The sequence below is a fragment of the Carcharodon carcharias genome, chromosome 8, assembly GCF_017639515.1.
Source record: "Carcharodon carcharias isolate sCarCar2 chromosome 8, sCarCar2.pri, whole genome shotgun sequence".
Lineage (NCBI taxonomy): Eukaryota > Metazoa > Chordata > Chondrichthyes > Lamniformes > Lamnidae > Carcharodon > Carcharodon carcharias.
The window spans coordinates 154,804,767-154,826,630 of NC_054474.1; the positions used below are offsets into that span (position 1 = coordinate 154,804,767).

General features: G+C 44.4%; 1 protein-coding gene across 2 annotated transcripts in view; it reads left to right on the forward strand.

Annotated features, from left to right (window-relative positions):
- The first annotated feature begins 2,474 nt into the window (after positions 1–2,474).
- ubac1 (UBA domain containing 1) overlaps positions 2,475–21,864 on the forward strand; it is a 29,442-nt gene continuing 10,052 nt past the window's right edge. Inside the window, exons 1-5 of one of the 2 annotated variants that reach the window (XM_041194259.1) lie at positions 2,475–2,780; positions 14,107–14,227; positions 15,289–15,362; positions 15,813–15,920; positions 18,982–19,084. In XM_041194259.1, the coding sequence (XP_041050193.1) occupies positions 2,643–2,780; positions 14,107–14,227; positions 15,289–15,362; positions 15,813–15,920; positions 18,982–19,084 (544 nt within the window). In that variant the 5' untranslated portion in view covers positions 2,475–2,642. The remainder of the gene's footprint in view (positions 2,781–14,106; positions 14,228–15,288; positions 15,363–15,812; positions 15,921–18,981; positions 19,085–21,864) is intronic. The other variant, XM_041194260.1, reaches the window with a different exon arrangement.

A 21,864-nucleotide genomic window follows, 5' to 3' on the forward strand; every position in this document is an offset into this window, starting at 1 on the left:
ATGTTCTTTCACTTTAGTTTTTGGTTCAACTTCAGACATCTTTCTCTTACTCTACCCCAATCATGATTCTCTGTCTGTCTGGACTGTTTCCCATCTACTGGCTGTGCTAAATATGACTTCAGCAATGAAAACCTTGTCCTAGGCTTCTATGAAACAATTCAGCTGGCATTCTGCAGTTAGCTGTGTGAGGTGTGTTATGATAAATAAACAAAAGAAAATGGCCAATTTGTGATTCAATGATAACTGACATTTTTTTTTTCAATTTGTACCTAGCCAATGCTTCACAAGAGCATCCTTCACAATTTGTACTGTGTTCTCTGCTGCTCCATTTGAAGCAGAATGATACGTTGGAACTCTGGTGTGTTTTACTCCATTCATTCTCATGAAATTTGAAAACTCTATTGAACAAAACTGAGGTCTGTTGTCAGGCACAATTTTCTCCAGGAACCCATAAGCAGCAAACAAACTATGCAACATATCTTTGTCAGTTTGCCAGTTCTTGTTCAATTCATCAGAAACCCCTCAACCTACTTTGAATGGCTATCTATCACAGTGAATATTGCCCTTCAAATTTGGCAAAATCTATGTGCAGCCTCTGCCATACTCTAGCTGGCTATTTCCATGGTTGCAAAGGTATCAATGGTGGCTTCTTTTCTACTGCATGACATACTCTACACTGTATCCTCCACGTCCTTATCTAAACCTGGCCACCAAAGATAGCTTCTCGCTAAACTCTGTCAAGATTATCTCTTAGTGTTGATCATGAAGATCACATAGCAACTGTGACCTGTGCCTTTCAGGACTCACAACTCTGCCTCCCCACATAGTACAATCTTTACTAACTGATAACTCATTCTTACACATAAAAATGACCTGATTTCTAAATCCATTATTTGTGTTGGCCATCCTAATATGATATTGCCATACACCTTTGCCAATGTGGTGTCCCTATGAGTTAATCTATCAACGTCATCTGCTAGGATTGGCAGCCCATCTACCTGTGTAAAGAAAAATGCATCTCACCTGTTGAGTTCTACCTCAGATGGGGATGGCATCAAGAGAAGGCATTGGCATTGTGATGATCTTCCGAATGTCTGTACTTAATGTTGTACTGATAAGCAGACAAAATCAAAGCCCATCCCTGCGTTTGGGCTGCAGATAAGCTGGAGACTTTGGATTCAAAATAGCTGTCAGTGGAATATGATAATTTTCAATTATGAAACCATGACCACACAAGTATTTATGAAATCATTTTACTCCAAAAATCAAAGACATGGCTTCGCACTCTATCCAAGCATAATTTTACTCATTGGTACTGAGGGTGCATGAGGCAAATGCAACGGCCTCTCCTCACCATTGTCCAGCACATGAGAATCCCAAAATAATAAAAAAAAACCTGGAAAAACTCAGCAGGTCTGGCAGCATATGCGGAGAGGAACACAATTAATGTTTCAAGTCTGAATGACTCTTCATCAGAACTAAGTAAAAATACAAAAGAGGTGAAATATAAGCTGGTTTAAGGGGGGAGTAGAAATGGATAGAGGCTCAGTGATAGGTGGAGATAGTCAAAAGATGTCATAGAATCCCATCCTCATTGCCAGACTGTGAAATCTTTACAGAACAAAAAGAGACTATGTGCCATATGGACGTCAACTGAAACGAAATAAAAGCAAAATACCGTGGTCACTAGAGATCTGAACTAGAAACAGAAAGCGCTGGAAAAACTCAGCTGTCTGGCAGCATCTGTAGAGAGAGAAACAGAGTTAACTTTTCGAGTCTAACCCAACTAAACTGGTTTATTTTGTTTTTGCTTTATATACATATATACACAAATAGCCGGAAGAGGGTTGTGTTGCAGATCACATGGCCATTATTTCCAAGAAGAGCAGGGGAATAATTCATTGTGCCATGCACAATATCTAATCTTAAATTAACAGCACAAAAAACAGATCATCTGGTCATTATTGCTGTTCTTGGGAGCTTGCTGTGCACAAATTGGTTGATGTATTCCCTACATTGCAACAATGACTACGCTTTAAAAAGTATTTGATTGGCCGTAAAGCACTTTGGCAGGCCCTGAGCTTGTAAAGGAAGTGCAAGTCTTTATGTCTATGATAAAAACAAAAAAACTGCGGATGCTGGAAATCCAAAACAAAAACAGAATTACCTGGAAAAACTCAGCAGGTCTGGCAGCATCGGCGGAGAAGAAAAGAGTTGACGTTTCGAGTCCTCATGACCCTTCGACAGCTTGTGGGGAAGGGATGTCTGGGGGTGAAGAGGTTTGATGTCGAAGGGTCATGAGGACTCGAAACGTCAACTCTTTTCTTCTCCGCCGATGCTGCCAGACCTGCTGAGTTTTTCCAGGTAATTCTGTTCTTTATGTCTATGAGTCAGCCCAAGCAGAAGCTGAAGGGTGGGAACTACAACAACCAGAATGCATTGTGCGCGCACATGTGCAGTCGGCTGATCTTCGTGGGGAGTGGGTGAAAGGTGAAAGGTCGCACTGGTTGGTGGGATCGAGCGGAGGGAAAAGCGAGTACGGGGGGGAGAGAGGCCTAGGCCCGGCGGGCTGACTGACTGACTGGCTGCCATGGTGGGCACTGAGAGGATTGAATAAGAGTTTAAAAAACCCCCAGGGGGCCATGTTTGTGCAGGAGGAGAAGATTTTCGCCGGGAAGGTGATAAGGCTCCATATCTGCACCATGGAGGGGGCCGAGTGGCTGGAGGAGGTGACCGAGGAGACCAGCATCGAGAAACTCAAGGAGCGCTGCTTGAAGCACGTAAGGCAGGCCCGGGGAGGCCGGAGATGGGAGGGTAGGGGAGGTTTGGAGGGGTGAAGAGGGGTTTGGAGGAGGATGGGCGAGGGGGGGTTTGGAGGGGGTGTTTGGAGGGACGGGGCCGCGGGGGGGGGGGGTGGTGTTTGGGGGGGCAGGGGGAGGTGTGTTTGGAGGTGGGGTGGGGGATGTGGTGTTTGGAGGGAAGGGGTTTGAGGTGAGGGGTCTGAGGGTGAAGGGCGTTTTGAGGGGCGTGGTCTGGGGGTGAAGGGCCTTTTGAGGGGCGTGGTCTGGTGGTGAAGGGGGTTTGGGGGAGGGATCTGGGGGTGAAGGGGAGTTTGGGGGGAGGGATCTGGAGGTGAAGGGGAGGGGGCTGGGTTTGGAGCATGGGGGTAAGGAGGGAGGTGGGATGAAGGGGGGTGTGAGGAGCGAGGGGATGGTGAAGGAGGTGTCTGATGTGAGGGGTGAATTGGGGTTTGGGGAGAGGGGTCTAGGGGTGTTGGGGGGAGTGGGGCTTGTGGGGAAGGGATGTCTGGGGGTGAAGAGGTTTGGGAGGGGAAGAGGGCTGGGTGGGGGTGAAGGGGTGGAGGGCTGGGGGTGAAGGGGGTTTGAGGGGAGGAGGGCTGGGGGTGAAGGGGGTTTGAGAGGAGGGGTCTTGGGGTGAAGGGCGAGGGTGGCTGGGGTTTTATGGGTTTGGGGGCTGGGGATTTGTCGGGAAGGGGTTTGGGAGCTGGGGGTGACGGGGAGTTTGGAGGTGGGGGAGCCTGAGGGTGAAGGAGGGGTTTTGGAGGAGGAGGACTGGGGGTGAAGGGGGGTTTGGGGGGAGGGGGCTGGGGGTGAAGGGGGGTTTGGGGGGAGGGGGCTGGGGGTGGGAGGTTGGGGGTGAAGGGGGGTTTGGGGGTGGGAGGTTGGGTGAAGCGGGGTTTGGAGGGAGGGAGGCTGGGGGTGAAGGGGGGTTTGGGGGTGGGAGGTTGGGGGTGAAGGGGGGTTTGGTGGTGGGAGGTTGGGGGTGAAGCGGGGTTTGGAGGGAGGGAGGCTGGGGGTGAAGGGGGGTTTGGGGGAGGGAGGCTGGGGGTGAAGGGGGGTTTGGGGGGTGGGAGGCTTGGGGCAAAGGAGGTTTGGGGGTGGAGGGAGGCTAGGAGGAGGGAGATTTGGGCAGTTTTAGGGGAGGGGATTTGAGAGTGAGGGGCTTATAGGGATGTGGTTTGATTGGGTTGGGAGGGATGAAGAAGGGGTGTGTGACCAAGGACTTTAGTTAGAAGATGGAGGGCATTTTGTGGGGGCATGGGGGGCTTAGCAAGGATGGGTGGGAAGGGATTTTCAAGGGGGGAGGAATTGGGAGGGGAGGGACTTAGGAGAATTGATCAGTGGAATAGAGGGTGTGGGGAGGGTTAGGGGTGGCAGGAGGTGGGGTTCAGTTGGTCGCACTCATGCCTCTGAACCCATTCCAGGGATTGGGCGCATAAAAATCAAGGCTGGCACTCCAGTACAGTACTGAGGGAGCACTACCGAGATGCCAGATGTACCATCTTCTGGATGACACGTTAAACTGAGATCCCATCTACCTGTTCAGGTGGATGTAAAAGGTCCCCTAGCACTTTATCGAAGCAGAGCAGGGGAGTTATCCCCAGTGTCCTGGCCATTGTTTATCCCTTAATCAACCTCAAAAGCAAGCTTGCCTGGTTATCATCACATTCATAAATGTTGGTGGAATAAAAATGTTAGTCTGTGTTGCTGACACAACCAAAGCAGAAGGCGTGATGAGATAGCGGGTGAGGAGTGGATTGGAGGACATGGGTGTGGCGGAAGGAAGGGCATCATGGAAGGAGGGAGGAGCTAGGGGAGTGGATTTGGAGGGGAGAGGTGGGAGGTATGGGCCGGGGCTGGATCCTGAGGAGAGCTGCCCCATCATCTCCCTGAGGTTGTACCGTATCTTTATAAACCCCCATGTATTGTGTAAGGCTGGCTTTCCTCAACCTTCCAGTTTCTATCCTGAAAACTATTTGTTATAATCTTTTCTTTAAAAAAAATTGCCTCACCTTTTCTTTTACTAATGCAATATTTTGCTGCAATTTACTCAGTATTGAAGGATTTAATTAACCCTTCTCTTTGGTTAGAATAAGCTTGAACAAGTTACAGCACGCGACGAGCATTAAATTATAGTTTAGCTCTTAAACTGGTGCATTTGAATCCATTTTAGTTATTTTAAGTAAAGCCTTACAATTCGCCATAGAGTTTGAAAGATCAGAGAAATGTGCCTCTGGCACCGTGTCTGGAGATTATAAACTTGCTGGTGTCACCAGTGTTCCAGTTATTTACAAACGAATGTAAATGCTGTAATAGGTTAGTTGGAATTGTTGGCATCCTTCCATCTCCAAGAGATGATGGACATGCAGCAAATAATCCATTTAGATGGGCTGTTTTCATTGGTGCACCATTGCTGATGGCTGTGAAGGCCAATCCTTGACATGCACCGCACATGAAGCTGTCAAGTGATGTGTCGGTTGTTTTTAGCACCTGTTGCCAAGCTGTTATAGCCACTGGTCATCATGGTGGTAGTGCTTCATTGGAAGTGTCAACATTTCCCTCTTTTGCCAGTTATTGACTCCCAGTTGCAATAGTCAATGTTTGGAGCTTTCAATTCATGCTTGCAAGCGTCCTTGAAACAGAGCCTTGGGTACTCCAGTGGTACCTCACTATACAGATTGTCCTTGAATATGTGACCATCTTCAATTCTGTGGAGGTGCCTTATCCACGAAACTGCCTCTGTTTGATTTGTGCCAACGCACTTGGGAGCTCTGCCTTTGAGAAGACTGCCACATCCGTGACTTTGTCCTGCCACGATATTCCCGTGTTGGAAATTATTGAGCCTCTTTCCCTGTTAACTGTAAGTTGTTCTTGTTTCACAGCCATGCTGCAAAATGCTGAGAATTCAGGTGTTATAAACCACCGCCATGGTTTCGCGAGTTAGCCGAAGGTGGTACAGCTTTCCCCATGAGTGTATCAAGTTCTGCAAGGGACAGATTGTCTGTGTTGCTGTGGACCTAAGGAAAGAGAATTTGCCAAACAATTCGTGGTGATTAGGGGCGGAGATGCAACAAGTTGCCCCATGACCATAATTATAGACATGGGAGAAACAGTCCATCAGTCTTTGTAGCTGAGTTGCCATGTGGAGCATCGTAAGCATTTAGGAGTTCCCTGATCAGGGCACAATGTGTTTTTGTCTGCTTTCAGTCTTGATAAATTGTTGAGTTTGCCATCTACCTACTGGACTACAAGGTTGTTTTCCCCTTTTGGATGGAATGAGTTGGGTGAATTATTGAGCTCATCCGTATATGCCCAGTGGTGTACTTAATATTTTTAATATTGTCAGCTTTGTTATTGTAAATAAAGATTTTACTATATTAGTTAGTAAGGACCTGAAGTGTCAGAAGCAAAAACAGAAAACACTGGAAAAACTCAGCATCTGATAGCATCTATGGAGAGAGAAACAGAGTTGATGTTGAGTCTGTGAGACTCTTCTAGCTTTGAAGAAGAGTCATGCAGACTCAAAACGTCAACTTTGTTTTTTTCTCCGCAGATGCTGTCAGACCTAATGAGTTTTTCCAGCATTTTCTGTTTTTGTTTCAGATTTCCAGCATCTGCAGTATTTTGCTTTTACCTGAAGTGTCAGTCTTAGCTGAGTGGTCAGAAGGTTGTGCTTCAAAGACTACCCCAGAAACTTGAGCGCACTTAATCTGTATTGACACTTCAGTACAAAACTAAGTGTTGCATTGTTGGAGGTGCTGTCTTTAAACTGAGATCCATCCACCTGTTCAGGTGCCTATGGCACTGTTCACATTGCACTGCGGCAGCTCAGCAAAGCTCCTTCAACAGCACCTTCCAAACCCATGATCCCTGCCACCTAGAAGAACAAGGCCAGCAGATGCATGGGAACACCACAATTCTTAAGTTCCCATCCAAGTCCCACACATCCTGACTTGAAACTACATCACTGTTCCTTCACTATCATTGGGACAAAATCCTGGAACTCCCTCCTGAACAGCACTATGGGTGTACCTACGACAGCAGTTCACGAAAGTGGCCAACCAGTCCCTTCTTGAGGGCAGTGGGGATAGGCAACAAATACTGGCCTATCCAGCAATGCTTGCACCTTATAAAAGAATTTTTAAAAAAGTCTCCTGACTAACAATCATCCTATAAGTGCAAAGCACCAGAAATCATTATCTCATTTCAATTTGTGGGACCTTACTATGTGCAAACTAACTTTTGAACTTGCTGCATTGCAACAGTGATTTCGATTTCAAATATCATTCTTTGTCTGTGCACTGCTTTGGGACATCCACAGGACATATAAAGGTGCTTTACAAATGCAAGCTCTTTTTTTCTTAAACTGAAGTGCAAATGGAAATACAGGAATTATCATAGGTCTATCCAAGAGAAATTTTGACTGAGCCAGAAATTTGTTAACTCAGATGTGCCTGAGCTAATTCAGCTATGAATGTAATTAGGACAACCTAGGTTCATTGTATAAGGATGTAATACCAAAGAGCAAAGCAAAGCTTCAGGCCTGATGTCTGCCCTTAAAGGGGAGATAGGATCAGTGATGAAATTATTTTTAGCGTGTTGTTTGCTTTTTTTGCTATTAAATTACAGAATGTTTATTCTCAGCAGTTTTTTTGTCCATGCTTCCAATGATCTCTTATTTCGGTGGTGAGATTGAAATGCTATCTTTTGACCGTTGGAAAATTCATTTTATGATTTGGATTCCTTGTTTTATTTGTGCCCTGGCAGTGAGTGTCATAAACATGCATGTGCACATGGTGCTGCAAACTGAAGTGTTAGAAACAACCTGTGTTCACAGTTTATCCAAAGTCATAGTGCTCCTCTTACTAATCATAATACATGCAAGCAGCTCTTGTAAAGAGTGAAGTGTAATATTTTAAGTGTGGTGTGTTTATATCAAGGATTTCTTTATAGATTTTGTATTGATCCACTAATTATGTATTTCTGTCAAAGGCTATGAAGGGCATCTCAATAGAATTTAACATGTAATTTGGAAGACTGGCAGAATTTTTGTACTTTATGCAGCACTGATCTTGTAGCCCAGAGGAGGGGTAGTCCACACTGCAAAAATATAAATCTTCTCCACATATGTGCATTTTTGTCATTCTCTGCAATATACGTTATTCTAAAATTGATTTTGATGGTCTTGGGATCCAAGATGTAGCTGCTTATGACAGTTCACTAGGTAAATGCATTGCTCAGTGTGTGACTAAACAATGTGGGAGAAATAATCTATTTCCTGATCCTGTCCTGAGGTGGCTGCAACAATTGCCTTCCATGTACTGGATTAAAAAGGAGAATTATCAGCCTGATTACTAATAGCCATCCAGAGAAATCTGAAGCTCTGATGGAGCGATGAGTGTGCAAGGGGCTGTGTGTGCTAGTGCCCCTTAATAAATACATATGTGAAGGCACAATCAAGCTCAGCTGTAATGCCATCTACAGTCAAATTGCCTGCCAATAAACAATAATAAATTGCTTGCATATGAAGAACCGTACCTGAGTTTTAGTCAGTACGTGGGGAAGAGAATAATAGGTTCTTGGGATTACTCAATGAAAGGATAAGCAGGACCTATAAGTTGCAGTATTGAGCTGCAAGTGTCATTTTTACTTATCAACAAATTATCTTAATTAGTGTATCCTATAAACAACTAAATATAGCTAATTCCAAGTCACCATAAGCACAGCAATAATTCGGGGTTGCGAACTAAGTAATAATGATTCATGGCCAGCCAAGGGTGAAACAAGAACACAAACACAGCCTGTGCATTGAAAATATCTCAATTCACTTTTACAGTTAGGAAAAACTAGTAGGTGCTGAAAGGGGAGGGAAAACTGAGGATTAAGGTAGCAGAGGGTGTCAGATGAAAAGAAGGGTTTAAGGAGTTTGGCAAAAGTTGGGAAGGAAGTGCAGGGGAGAGGAGCTTAATGACTGAGGTGCCATCAATGCTGGAGTGGGGGCACTAAGAGGAATGGGGGAACAAGTGGGGAGACGTAAGGCTGAAGATGATCATTGACTTTGGAAACATGGGTGCAAGTTTTGGTTGTCGACATCCTGGCTCAAAGTGGACCTTGGAGAGAATGGAACTGCACACTTTGCTTGTGAGGATGTGACCGCAGCATTTTATACCTTTTTTAATTAGAAATTTGAGGTGAGGTCATTGAGAAAAGAGTGCAGAAGAAGTTGAGCCTGTAAATGCTGAAGCTGTGGATTAGTACTTTGGCAGTGGTGCAAGAAAGTTATTTCAGTAACGGAGCAGATTTTACTCGGGGGAACCTGAGGTAGAGAGCACATCAAGGTTCCACATTCCCTAACTCAACAGCCAATGAGGTTGATGGAATCCATAGCTACCAGCTGGAGACAAAAAGGATGACTTTGGTTTAGTTAACGAGTTGGAAAATTGTTGAAATATTGCCATTCAGATCTTGATTTTGGACAGGCAGTTTGAGAGTGTTGCAAGTATTAGTTTGGTTATCCTTCAATCTCAGAACCTGGATTTTTCGCTGTCTCTGATTTGATGCTATACTTAATATTTTGAGGTTTGCTGCAATTCTTTAGCTGGGTGCTGTGATTTCTAGATGAATAGTTGGGATATCCATCCATCTTCCTTTATCTTTGGGTATGGTTGGATCTTACGAATGTACAAACAAGCAGCAGGAGTAGGCCATTCAGCCCCTCGAGTCTGCTCCGACATTTAATAAGATCACGGCTGATCTGATGGTAACCTGAAATCTGCATCCCACCTACCCCCGATGACCTATCACCCCCTTGCTTACCAAGAACCTATCCACCTCTGCCTTAAAAATATTCAAAGACTCTGCTTCCACCACCTTTTCAGGAAGAGAATTCCAAAGACTCACGACCCTCAGTGATAAAAATTTGCCTCATCTTTGTTTTAAATGGGCGAACCCTTATTTTTAAACATTGATCCCTGGTTCTAGATTCTCCCACAAGAGGAAACATCCTCTCCACATCCACCCTGTCAAGACCTTATGTGTTTCAATGAGGCCTTGCTGAACTTCAATAAATTAGCAGCTGTCCCATATTGCTATTTTTTCATTCCCCAGTGGTCTGTTTCATTTGTGTTGCTCACATTTTATTTTAAAGCAAAAGCTTATTACATCCTAACGGTGCAAACAGAACCAGACTTCTCTTTGGAGTGAAGTGCACTCTGCTCCAGTTTCAGGACCGTAGCTGGCTATTCTTGGCCAGGTGTTATTTTTTAAATTCGGGCTTTATCTTGTTGAATTGTGGCTTGGCATCTTTCTTGAACTCGGGAAAGCTGTGTAATGTATGATGAGCTAAAACATCTGCTAAGATGGCCAATCGGAAATGGTATTCTAAAAATTAGTTTCCTTTGTTTTTTAAAGAAGAAATGTCAGGGCTGAAATTCCAGGCCAAATTTCCTATGTCTGTTTGCTGTTATCCCCAGCAAAAACCTTGCTCTTTCCCACCTTTTTGTCCCTCGCCCTTTCCCACAATTTGGGCCGCATATTTCCCCGCCCCCACACACACACACACACACACACACACACACACACACACACACACACCCCCAACCCCCAGTCTAAAAGGCGCAGACCTGAATATATATGGCAATTGTTTTAGCCATTCATCACCACCTGCTCTGACTTGGCTATGTCAAACATTATTGGGCCCTGCTCTCCTCTGTCAAAATTACTTGTTACTTCAGGCTTGTCCTGGAATGCAAATATATAGAAATGATTATGTGAAACAGTGGGACAGAAGCGAGTGAATTAACAAAATAAGCCCCTAAGAGCTGTGTGGTTTAGAATGCAGTCCAAAGGTTGTGTTCAGACTATAAAACACGAACAGGAAAATGCCATCACCCATCAAGCTCGTTCCTTTGACAGACCATGTGCAATGCCCTTTATCAGGTTCTCTGCCCAACCCTTTTTTACACCCAAGGAAGAATGCTGTCAGATATCTTTCCCCTTGAAAAGATGGAAGACCTATCAAACCTTACACCTGGATCAAGTGCCTTCTATCAATATGAGTCTACCCCATGTATGAATTTATTTGTGCCATAGGATTTGCAAAGCTGTAAGCTATCACTTCTTTCCTCCACAAGTCATTGATGCCTTCCCTGAGGCAGAGGACTGAGGATGCCAGTCAGACTGGTCTGATGACCATTATTCACATAAGCGAGACTCCACTGCCATATATGATCCCGTCCTTGGTCACTCTCTAGCATGCACTTCCAGTAGGGGATGCTGGACGCTGGCTAACTTTTTAACCCTCCTGTCCCAGCAGTGTTGTGACTAATTATAGCATCTTACCACTCATCTGCTATAAGTGGTTAACTCAGCACAACCCAGTGATTGAACTTACTGCTGTATGTGGCTCAAAGATTATTTTCAGCAGTGATCTGGAAAATTTCACACTGTGATTTATGCTGAAATAGAAGGGCATTGCCAATTTTCCTTTTAAATCCACTTTGACTAAGAATGTGGTTGTTCTCTGCTTTGTGTTAAATGGAGGTACTCTGAGCTGAACGGCTTGCTGCAGATCAAATATATCTGCTTCTTGTTGAAGAAAAAAATTGAAGGTGGTTTGTGGTGTAGTGAGTTGGAGATTCCAGTTTGGTTGAAATGTGCTAGTTCAGAGGACCTGAAGCCCAACTGTTTAATCTGTATTAAAAACTCCTTGTGCTGGGTTTTTTTTTGTAAGTTAACTGCTATGAGAAATGGTAATTTTCATGTCATTACGGTGTAGTGCCAATCAGAGTTTGGGGCGTTGTCAGGAAAGACTAGAGAAGAGTAGGCTTTTAAGCAGTGAAAGAAGGCTGCTAATGTGGGACCTCCTAGAGATGCCTGAGATTGTACACTGCAGACAAACGTAAATCTGATGTACCTCTGCTAAACAGTGACAAGGACGAGAAGGTACTGGTGATGGCCACATAAAAGATTGATGTCAGAAAGTTCTTCACAGTGATAATGTGGACATCTGAAGGTGGTGAAAGCAGAGATGCTGTAATTTAAGAAATGGGTACTGTGGTTGGTAGGATGCTGTAGGCATCTTCACAGTGAATTAAAATGGACATTCCTCATCTGTATCAGTCTTGAGTTAAGGGATGTTGTAGATATTGATGTTGCCCTTTTGGACAGCCACCCGTCGTCTACACTCTAGGAACTTGAGCTCATCTAAAACTATGCTGATACCCTAACCCATCTCCAAGTCTTGTCACTGTGCTTAATGACCTACATTGACTTCCAGTCTCATCCTTGTGTTCTAATCCCTCCAGACTCTCACCCCTCCCTCTTATTTGCAACCTCCTTCAGCCCTTTCAACCCTCCAAGAACTCTGCATTCTTCCAACTCTGGTTACTTGTGTACCCCTCACTCCCTTCACCTCAACAATGCTGTCATGCTTTCAGCCGTCTAGACCATATGCTGTGCAGTCTCTTTCTTCATTTTAAGACATTCCTTAAAACTTATCTCTTGGACCAAGGTTCACCTTTCCTAATATCCCTTTCCTTGATTTGTGTTGATTTTTATCTGATTTTGTGAAAGGCCTTGGTGTGTTTTGCTACAGTTAGTACTACATAACTGTGAGCTGTGGTAGTACAGCTGGAACTTTAGTTCACGCTAATTCATATTATACCCGATGAGATCCTCTTTTTTTGCCACTGGGTGTCTGTGTTCCAAGCCCCAAAACTAACATCCCCTTCTGACAAAAGGCCTTCGACCCAAAACGTTAACTCTGTTTCTCTCTCCACTGATGCTGCCTGACCGGCTGAGTGTTTCCAGCATGTTCTGTTTTTATAACTAATATTCCTCACCTGGTTGAACATGAAAGGCTTCCTTCCGTGGTTAATAAATGGCCCAGTAGCACTTATTGTTTTGAAGCCTTACAGTCCATGGTGTTTGGAGCATGATATCCACTGTTTAAAGAAAAACTCAGCCAAGTGAAGAAACCTGAACATTAGGACTTAAACTGATTAACAGTATGTAATTAAACCCACCTGGGTGATGTTGCAGTAATTGCAAGTAGATCACATGTGTAACAGTAACAGTATTCTAACACCATCCCCACTGGGAGAAACTAAAAGTGCAGACGTGTACACACACGCACACATACATTCTGCACTTTTGTTCTTGAGGCTTTCCTAATGCTGGAAAGGCCCCATTTATTGTTGGATTTAATTATTTCTCAGTTGCTGGAGGAGCTGATGGTGGGCTATTTCCTTGAATCAATTCAGCACTGTGGTTCTGATGCTCCCATGAGGTTGTGGGAATTCCAGGATATCGATCCAACGACACCGAAGGAATGCCCAAGTCAGCTGCAGTGTGCTCCAGAGGGGTACTGGTGGGCATGATTGGTGTTGTCATGGGATTGCAACACCTGCCCTTTTAGGTGGTGGAGATCATGGGACAGGAGGCACAGTTATCTGGCATGTATGTAATTCTCTTACTGCTAGGACTTCAAAAGAATGAGTGTGTGTGAGAAATTTTCATAGTTTGCTCGAACTGTGCAAAAAAAGAAACACCCAGCAGTATAATTATAATCTTCATTCCAAACTTAGATTCTTTGGGTAGATAATTTGGAGTTCTTCAACACTAAATGATGTATATGATGACGCTATCACAGGGCATGGCAACAATGTAAGATGCTTCATTAAGAGAATTGGACATAACGTTATTGAATGGCTATGTGAGATTAATCATGAATAGCTGAGTGTGCAGACTTGTGAGATTCCAGCTGAGGCATTGGTATGATGCTCTTGAGGGAAAAAGAGGGAACAGAAGCAAGAGAGGAAGAACTTTGGGCTCTCAAGGAATTGAGGGATATGGGGTGGGGGTGAGAAAATGGAATGAAGCTGGAGATCAGCCATGATTAAAATGAATGGCGGAGCAGGCTCGAGGGGCCATATGGTCTATTCCTGCTCCTATTTTGTGTATTCTTGTGAAAGGTCTGGCTGGATGCCTGTACTCAACTGCCTTGCAGCGATTCCTGCAGGATGTGCACTGGTTCCCAATGTCTACAGATCTATACCCTGAAAATGAGTAGATGACTTTAGGAGGAGAGGAGAGTTAGGTGGTAAAGAGGGGAACTTTTGTGAGAAGCACATTAGAGTAACATTGAAGGTTTAAATATGATCTTGTGTTTCCCTTATCCCTGATGTTGGTACACTAACTGGTCCTAGCAGCAACACAGGTTATTGCTTCAGTATTACATAGGTAAATGGGTTGAATCCAGTACCCTTAAATCACTTCTTAACAACATATATGGTATGTCTTGCAGTGTGTACAAGGAGGATTAGAAGATCCGAAGACAGTAACACATCATAAACTCCTTCATGCTACTTCAGAGAGGGCGCTGTCAGACACGAAGACTGTCGTTGAGGAGAATCTCCAGGACAAAGGTGAGCACCAGAGCAATTGAATGGAGGGAGAGGGCGCCTGGAGAAAACATTTACCACATTTATGTTTCTGAAATTGTGCAGCCTCTGCTTCGGAAAAGGAGGAAGTTCATTTTTGAATGTGTGGCTCACTCTGTATTAGGCCTTATTCCTGCTACAACAAGCTGGAGAGTAACAGGTGGCTGGGAGTGTATTGCATGGAGAATAACAGATGGTTGTGGTGGGTAATGTGCTTCAGTGGTTTAGATCAACTAAGCAACTGATTCAGTCAACCAAAAGATGCTTGTAATGGTCTTTTATTTTTATATAATTTCATTGGGTTTGTCTTTTTAAGTAACTTTGAGTTTCAATATTCTGTTGCAGATATTGAGTTTTTGCCAGGCAGCTTCACGTGCTATTAGTATTGAGAACTTAGACGAACCATTGAGGTTGAAAGGAGCAGGAGAGGCGGCAAGGTGAAAGAAGTGGTGGTGAATTACTGAGTTATGATTTTTATCTTAGTGAAGCTCTCTGCATTCTTGTGTTAGGGAAGAATTCGCTTGGGATTCTCGCTCACCAATACCTGGTGTGGGCAACTGCAAGAGTAGTTGTGTGGTCAGTTGTGTTGAGAATAGAATCCGGGTTGGTTGTAAAACCCTTTGTGGTAGCGTGAATAAAAGTCACTAGGACAAAGTAAAGGTGGAAAACCAACGTATTTACAGCATTGTGTCCTAGCAGGGCATTCACAAGAGGGAAAAATTTAAAAGATAGTAATCTGAATAATGCAGCAAAGAAGCATGTTATAATTGGACTTTTAGCATCCAGGGCAGCAATTTTTGAAACTAAGACCAATATCTCGAAGTAAAATATTGATCCCAGAAAGTGTCCAGTGGAAATATTAACATAATGAGGATGTTTACTATGCTGTGGAAAATTCCTGTGGCTGAACTGAGTAATGTTTTTAAATTAACCCGGAAACATCATTTTGTATAATCCAAGTGGTGAGATGACTGAGTAATGTCTTCAGTTAATCTGCTGATGTTCCAACCACATGTCCAAATTGTCCCTTGCCTTTTTTATTCCAGATGTTTTATTGTTAATTAAAAAGCGAGCACCTGCGGCTCCTCCCAAGCTGGCTGATGTGTCTGCTGAAGAAAAGGTAAGCCCCTCTTCTACTTTCTTGTTGAAACCTATCTAATACCACCTTTTTGTGTTGAAACAGCCAATGTAGGAAACTTCCTGTATTAACTCTGGCTGCTTGTATTTCAGAAGTAACTGGGACATTGCAAGTGCATTTTATTACGATTGTCTCAATTTGCCCTTTTTGATGTTACTCTGTTAAGTTGGGAAGGTGCTGAATCTGAAGCACTTCTGTATAGCTGTCAACCATTTCCTGTGGAAGGGCAAGTTTTCGGGGGGTGGCAGGCACACGTGCTAAATGATCGATAACTGTTTCTCTTGTCTTCAGCCCAGGCTGGTATTGGTTGTCTGGTTACTTCAACCAGGTGTTGAGTGCTGTATGGCTGGCTGCCTGCCTGCACTACATGCTCACTTTTCATAATGTACAACCATCACATTTAATAAATATTTTCCTTTCCCTTTCTGCCAGAAGAAACAAGAGCAAAAGGCTCCAGATAAAGAGGCCATCATGAAGGTGACAGCTCAACTCGTTGCTCGGCAAGCCGATCGGATGGTTACCCAGCACAACTTGCGAGATGTATGTGTCTCATTTTATTTACATCACTTGTTGAAAAATGTTTTTAAAACTTAACACCTTTCAGAACATATCGAAAATTTAAAAGCCTTACTCATACTTGGACTTCTGATGGACTTTTCTCATGATTTCCTGTACAGTGCCACCACTCAGGATTGTTTGACTGGAGTATGACATGTTTACATTGGCAGCTTCCAATATAAATCTGGAGATAGGATTTTATAATGGCAATATAAAGTTGCTGGAATGCATTGCCTAATGAAATGGAGATTGAATTCTTTCTGCACATCATGGCCCAATTATCTTCACTGGCAGAATCGGCAGTTGGTTGAGGTGCTCACAGGTGAGCAATGAGGATGCTGTACTAAACACTGACCACAGCAGAAGCCATTCAGTCAAATCAATCACCCTTTTCAACTAAGGACTACATTTGGTCCTGGCTCCCCATATGCAGTGCTACAGGAGATCTACCAAATGAAAACCTCAACAGTGAATGTGAAACCGGAGAAATGCTGTGCCTGTCAGCAGCATGCTTGTTATCAAAAGTATTTACAAAGTTAATTTTTGGATGTAAATAACTTCTGTGCTGATAGAAGCTGAAGCTCTGTTTAAATTGGTGAGATGAGCCTCCTCTCGCAAAGTAAAACTGCAAAATTGAGTATATTCAGCCATTTGTACACTAGTTGCAGCATGGCTAAATGACTGAGCAAACAATACCAAAATCATCAGCTATCGGATCTACTAAAGCACCTTCTGACTCTGATCAGTGTGTCACACAGACAGGCACTATGCTTTGTTCCAAGCAATGCATTCATTGTACTGATATTTAATGCCCAGATATTTCCATGAGATGAAGGCTAGAATCAATAGAGTGTAGACGAGATGGAGAATATTGATGGATGTTCAGTTGCAGTGTTAGAGACATTGACATAAAATAACTAAATGAAGAATAGATCTTACAAGAGGCTGTGAGTAATTGACAACCGATTGCAAAATAGAATATCTGTATTCGCTAATTGTATTTCTAAACTGTGTTCATCCAAAACGCCATTTACTGCAGTACTTATTAGTTTAATATTTTTCTTTTCAGTTCAGTGGCAATATTACATAACTCCAAACCTGTAAGGTGTAAATTTGTTCCTGTGTTAGCACTATTTTGTTGTGGGGCAGAATGCTTTAAGTTGTAATTTGTGACTCAGCCAATGCATGCCTTTTGAGGAGCAGGTCATTATCTTTCTAGGTTCAAGCAATTGCGGATAAGGTATTGAGCTTCACTTATGTGGTTCTGCTTCATCCTAATGCCTCAGGTTGCCTTCACTGTCTTTGCAACTACTGTAGAAACATAGCCTCATTTTCAATTTGCAGCGGGAATCAGTTGAGGGCTACCTGACTTCCCTGTCTTGTACCCCCCAACCCCTGAGCTCTGCACCTGGATCAGGGACCAGTAACTGTTTGTTTAAAATAGACAAAGTTTGGAATCCCAGGCACTTGGAGAATAAAGCCACAAAATTCTGCAGTTTTAAACAAACAAAATAAACTTTACTATACAAAGTCAGAAAAGTAAACAATCTAAAATATTCTGTCTTATACTATTACATTTATAATTATCATGAGGTAAGCTTGAATTAACAGACGAACTGTGGTTGAACACACTGCACGCTTAATGGCAAATGCCACCAAGACACATCCCATTGATGATTCAGTGATCGGTATGAGTCACAAAATCCTGTTAAAATTCTGTCTCCCTCACAAGGTATTTCAACTCTTAACTTTTGAAGATCTAGCCTCTGAATTCCTTCAAAAGCTGCTCCGACTCGGATTGCCTCAGCAAATGATCACCTCCCAATGGTTTAGTCTCTTCTGTTGAAAATGCGTTTCATATGATTCGCAAAGCTGCACTCCCACCTCTAATCACTGACACAATTCCAACTCTTTTGCAGCCCATTGGTTCATTAGGGGTGGCAATGCCCCTGGGTTTCTCTGAACCCCAGTCTCCCGGCTGCACCATACTGTAAATGGCTGTCAGGGTTTCTTGAACCTTGACCCTCTCCAGCACTGAGCTAGTGACTTTCTGCTACCTTCTCAGCTCCTCATGACCGCTGAGTCCTGGCTGCCAGAGCCTGCTATCAGCTCCCAGGACTTCTCTATGAGCTGCAAACCACATGAAGTTCAAACAGCTGCACCAATGACTCCCAGGGATTCTTCAAGCCCTAACTGCCTGGAGCCTTTAAAACAGCGGCAGCCTTTCAGTATAGTCTTTTTCTCTGCTGCAGAACCCCTGATAAATTGAAACCTGAGAACCTTCTTAAGCTCCACCCATCTCCATGACTATGTAGCCTTTTAGGGATCACTGAATGCTTTTAAGCTAATTTAGCTCTTAACTCTCAAAACAAAACCTCTCTCTGGACTGCACTTCTTTGCAAGCAGAGTGGACATCACATCTTCAGCTTCTCTAGTTAAGTAAGACTAGCTGCTGTTTTATGGCTCTTACCTTTCTAGCTGTTAATCCCTTAAGTCAACATGGCCCCAACCTTTTACATGTAATAGACTCCAAGCTGCTTTAGTTGCATTTATCCCATTTTCTACAGTTAAACTTTAATCTTTCCAGAATTAAACATTACCTTTAAAATATTAATATGAACCATAAACTAGATATTCATCACAAAATTTAACTCCTGGTTCTTACCTGCATGCCCCAGATCTGTTGCCAACTTAAAACTGGCAGGGAGTAGCAGGTGGGGAACAGAGTGGCCAGAGGCTGCTGAAGGAGCAGTCAATTAAGATCGAGCCAGTTTTGGGCAGATCAACAGGTTGAAATTAAGTCATCAGGAAGGGAGCATGGCAGCAGCAGGTGAGTCTTCAACCTGATTTTTTAACTGCCTTGCTGCCCAGTTTCTACCAGCAAGTTTCAAATCACCCCTCGAGATTATTGAATATTAACTGCAGGAGTGAGTTACTGGCTGACGGGGTGTTGGGGCGGTGGGGGGGTGGATGTATGGGGGAAGTGGGTGATAGCGGTAATTCATCAAGTGAGAATAATTTGTAACTGACATGTAATTTCTAGTTTCAGACGGAACTCAGGAAAATCCTTGTTTCCCTAATAGAAGTGGCACAGAAGCTGCTAGCTTTAAATCCAGATGCTGTTGAACTATTTAAAAAGGCAAATGGTAAGGACACTAATCTGCTGCTAGAGGAGCCAAAACAGCTTTTATGTCTGACTCTGCTTTAAATTGCTATCCATGTATCGCTATAGCTACCCTCGAGTGAATGACTATATTTTAAACAAAAACAGAATTACCTGGAAAAATTCAGCAGGTCTGGCAGCATCGGCGGAGAAGAAAAGAGTTGACGTTTCGAGTCCTCATGACCCTTCGACAGAACTTGAGTTCGAGTCCAAGAAAGAGTTGAAATATAAGCTGGTTTAAGGTGTGTGTGTGTGTGTGTGTGTGTGTGTGTGTGTGTGTGTGTGTGTGTGTGTGTGTGTGTGTGTGTGTGTGTGTGTGTGTGTGTGTGTGTGTGTGTGTGTGTGTGTGTGTGTGTGTGTGTGTGTGTGTGTGTGTGTGTGTGTGTGTGTGTGTGTGTGTGTGTGTGTGTGTGTGTGTGTGTGTGTGTGTGGGGGGGGCGGGGTGGGGGGCGGAGAGAGAGAGAGAAGTGGAGGGGGTTGGTGTGGTTGTAGGGACAAACAAGCAGTGATAGAAGCAGATCATCAAAAGATGTCACCAACAACAGAACAAAAGAACACATAGGTGTTAAAGTTGGTGATATTATCTAAACGAATGTGCTAATTAAGAATGGATGGTAGGGCACTCAAGGTATAGCTCTAGTGGGGGTTGGGAGAGCATAAAAGATTTAAAAATATTTAAAAATAATGGAAATAGGTGGGAAAAGAAAAATCTATATATTTTATTGGAAAAAAACAAAAGGAAGGGGGAAACAGAAAGGGGGTGGGGATGGAGGAGGGAGCTCAAGACCTAAAGTTGTTGAATTCAATATTCAGTCCGGAAGGCTGTAAAGTGCCTAGTCGGAAGATGAGGTGTTGTTCCTCCAGTTTGCGTTGGGCTTCACTGGAACAATGCAGCAAGCCAAGGACAGACATGTGGGCAAGAGAGCAGGGTGGAGTGTTAAAATGGCAAGCGACAGGGAGGTTTGGGTCATTCTTGTGGACAGACCGCAGGTGTTCTGCAAAGCGGTCGCCCAGCTTACGTTTGGTCTCTCCAATGTAGAGGAGACCACATTGGGAGCAATGAATGCAGTAGACTAAGTTGGGGGAAATGCAAGTGAAATGCTGCTTGACTTGAAAGGAGTGTTTGGGCCCTTGGACGGTGAGGAGAGAGGAAGTGAAGGGGCAGGTGTTGCATCTTTTGTGTGGGCATGGGGTGGTGCCATAGGAGGGGGTTGAGGAGTAGGGGGTGATGGAGGAGTGGACCAGGGTGTCCCGGAAGGAGCGATCCCTACGGAATGCCGATAGGGGGGGTGAAGGGAAGATGTGTTTGGTGGTGGCATCATGCTGGAGTTGGCGGAAATGGCGGAGGATGATCCTTTGAATGCGGAGGCTGGTGGGATGATAAGTGAGGACAAGGGGGACCCTATCATGTTTCTGGGAGGGAGGAGAAGGCGTGAGGGCAGATGCGCGGGAGATGGGCCGGACACGGTTGAGGGCCCTGTCAACGACCGTGGGTGGAAAACCTTGGTTAAGAAAGAAGGAGGACATGTCAGAGGAACTGTTTTTGAAGGTAGCATTATTGGAACAGATGCGACGGAGGTGAAGGAACTGAGAGAATGGGATGGAGTCCTTAAAGGAAGCGGGGTGTGAGGAGCTGTAGTCGAGGTAGCTGTGGGACTCGGTGGGTTTGTAATGGATGATGGTGGACAGTCTATCACCAGAGATTGAGACAGAGAGGTCAAGGAAGAGAAGGGAAGTGTCAGAGATGGACCACGTGAAAATGATGGAAGGGTGGAGATTGGAAGCAAAATTAATAAATTTTTCCAAGTCCCGACGAGAGCATGAAGCAGCACCGAAGTAATCATCGATATACCCGAGAAAGAGTTGTGGAAGGGGGCCGGAGTAGGACTGGAACAAGGAATGTTCCACATACCCCATAAAGAGACAGGCATAGCTGGGGCCCATGCGGGTACCCATAGCCACACCTTTAATTTGGAGGAAGTGAGAGGAGTTGAAGGAGAAATTGTTCAGTGTGAGAACAAGTTCAGCCAGACGGAGGAGAGTAGTGGTGGATGGGGATTGTTCAGGCCTCTGAGGAAGAAGCTAAGGGCCCTCAGACCATCCTGGTGGGGGATGGAGGTGTAGAGGGATTGGACGTCCATGGTGAAGAGGAAGCGGTTGGGGCCAGGGAACTGGAAATTGTTGATGTGACGTAAGGTGTCAGAGGAATCACGGATGTAGGTGGGAAGGGACTGGCCAAGGGGAGAGAGAAGGGAGTCAAGATAACGAGAAATGAGTTCTGTGGGGCAGGAGCAAGCTGAGATGATCGGTCTACCGGGGCAGTTCTGTTTGTGGATTTTGGGTAGGAGATAGAAGCGGGCCGTCCGAGGTTGGGCGACTATCAGGTTGGAAGCTGTGGGAGGAAGATCCCCAGAAGAGATGAGGTCAGTGACAGTCCTGGAAACAATGGCTTGATGTTCAGTGGTGGGGTCATGGTCCAGGGAGAGATAGGAGGAAGTGTCTGCGAGTTGACGCTCAGCCTCCGCGAGGTAGAGGTCAGTGCACCAGACAACAACAGCACCACCCTTGTCAGTGGGTTTGATGACAATGTCAGGGTTGGACCTGAGAGAATGGAGTGCAGTAAGTTCAGAGAGAGAGAGATTAGAACTATATTTTAAATTGTTTATATGCACCCTTGTTGCCTCTGATTAAGTGCAGATTGGGAAGGGCCATGGTTTGTGTTTAGTTAGCCAGTTTGAGTAGGGTCGTGGCGGAACAATGCAA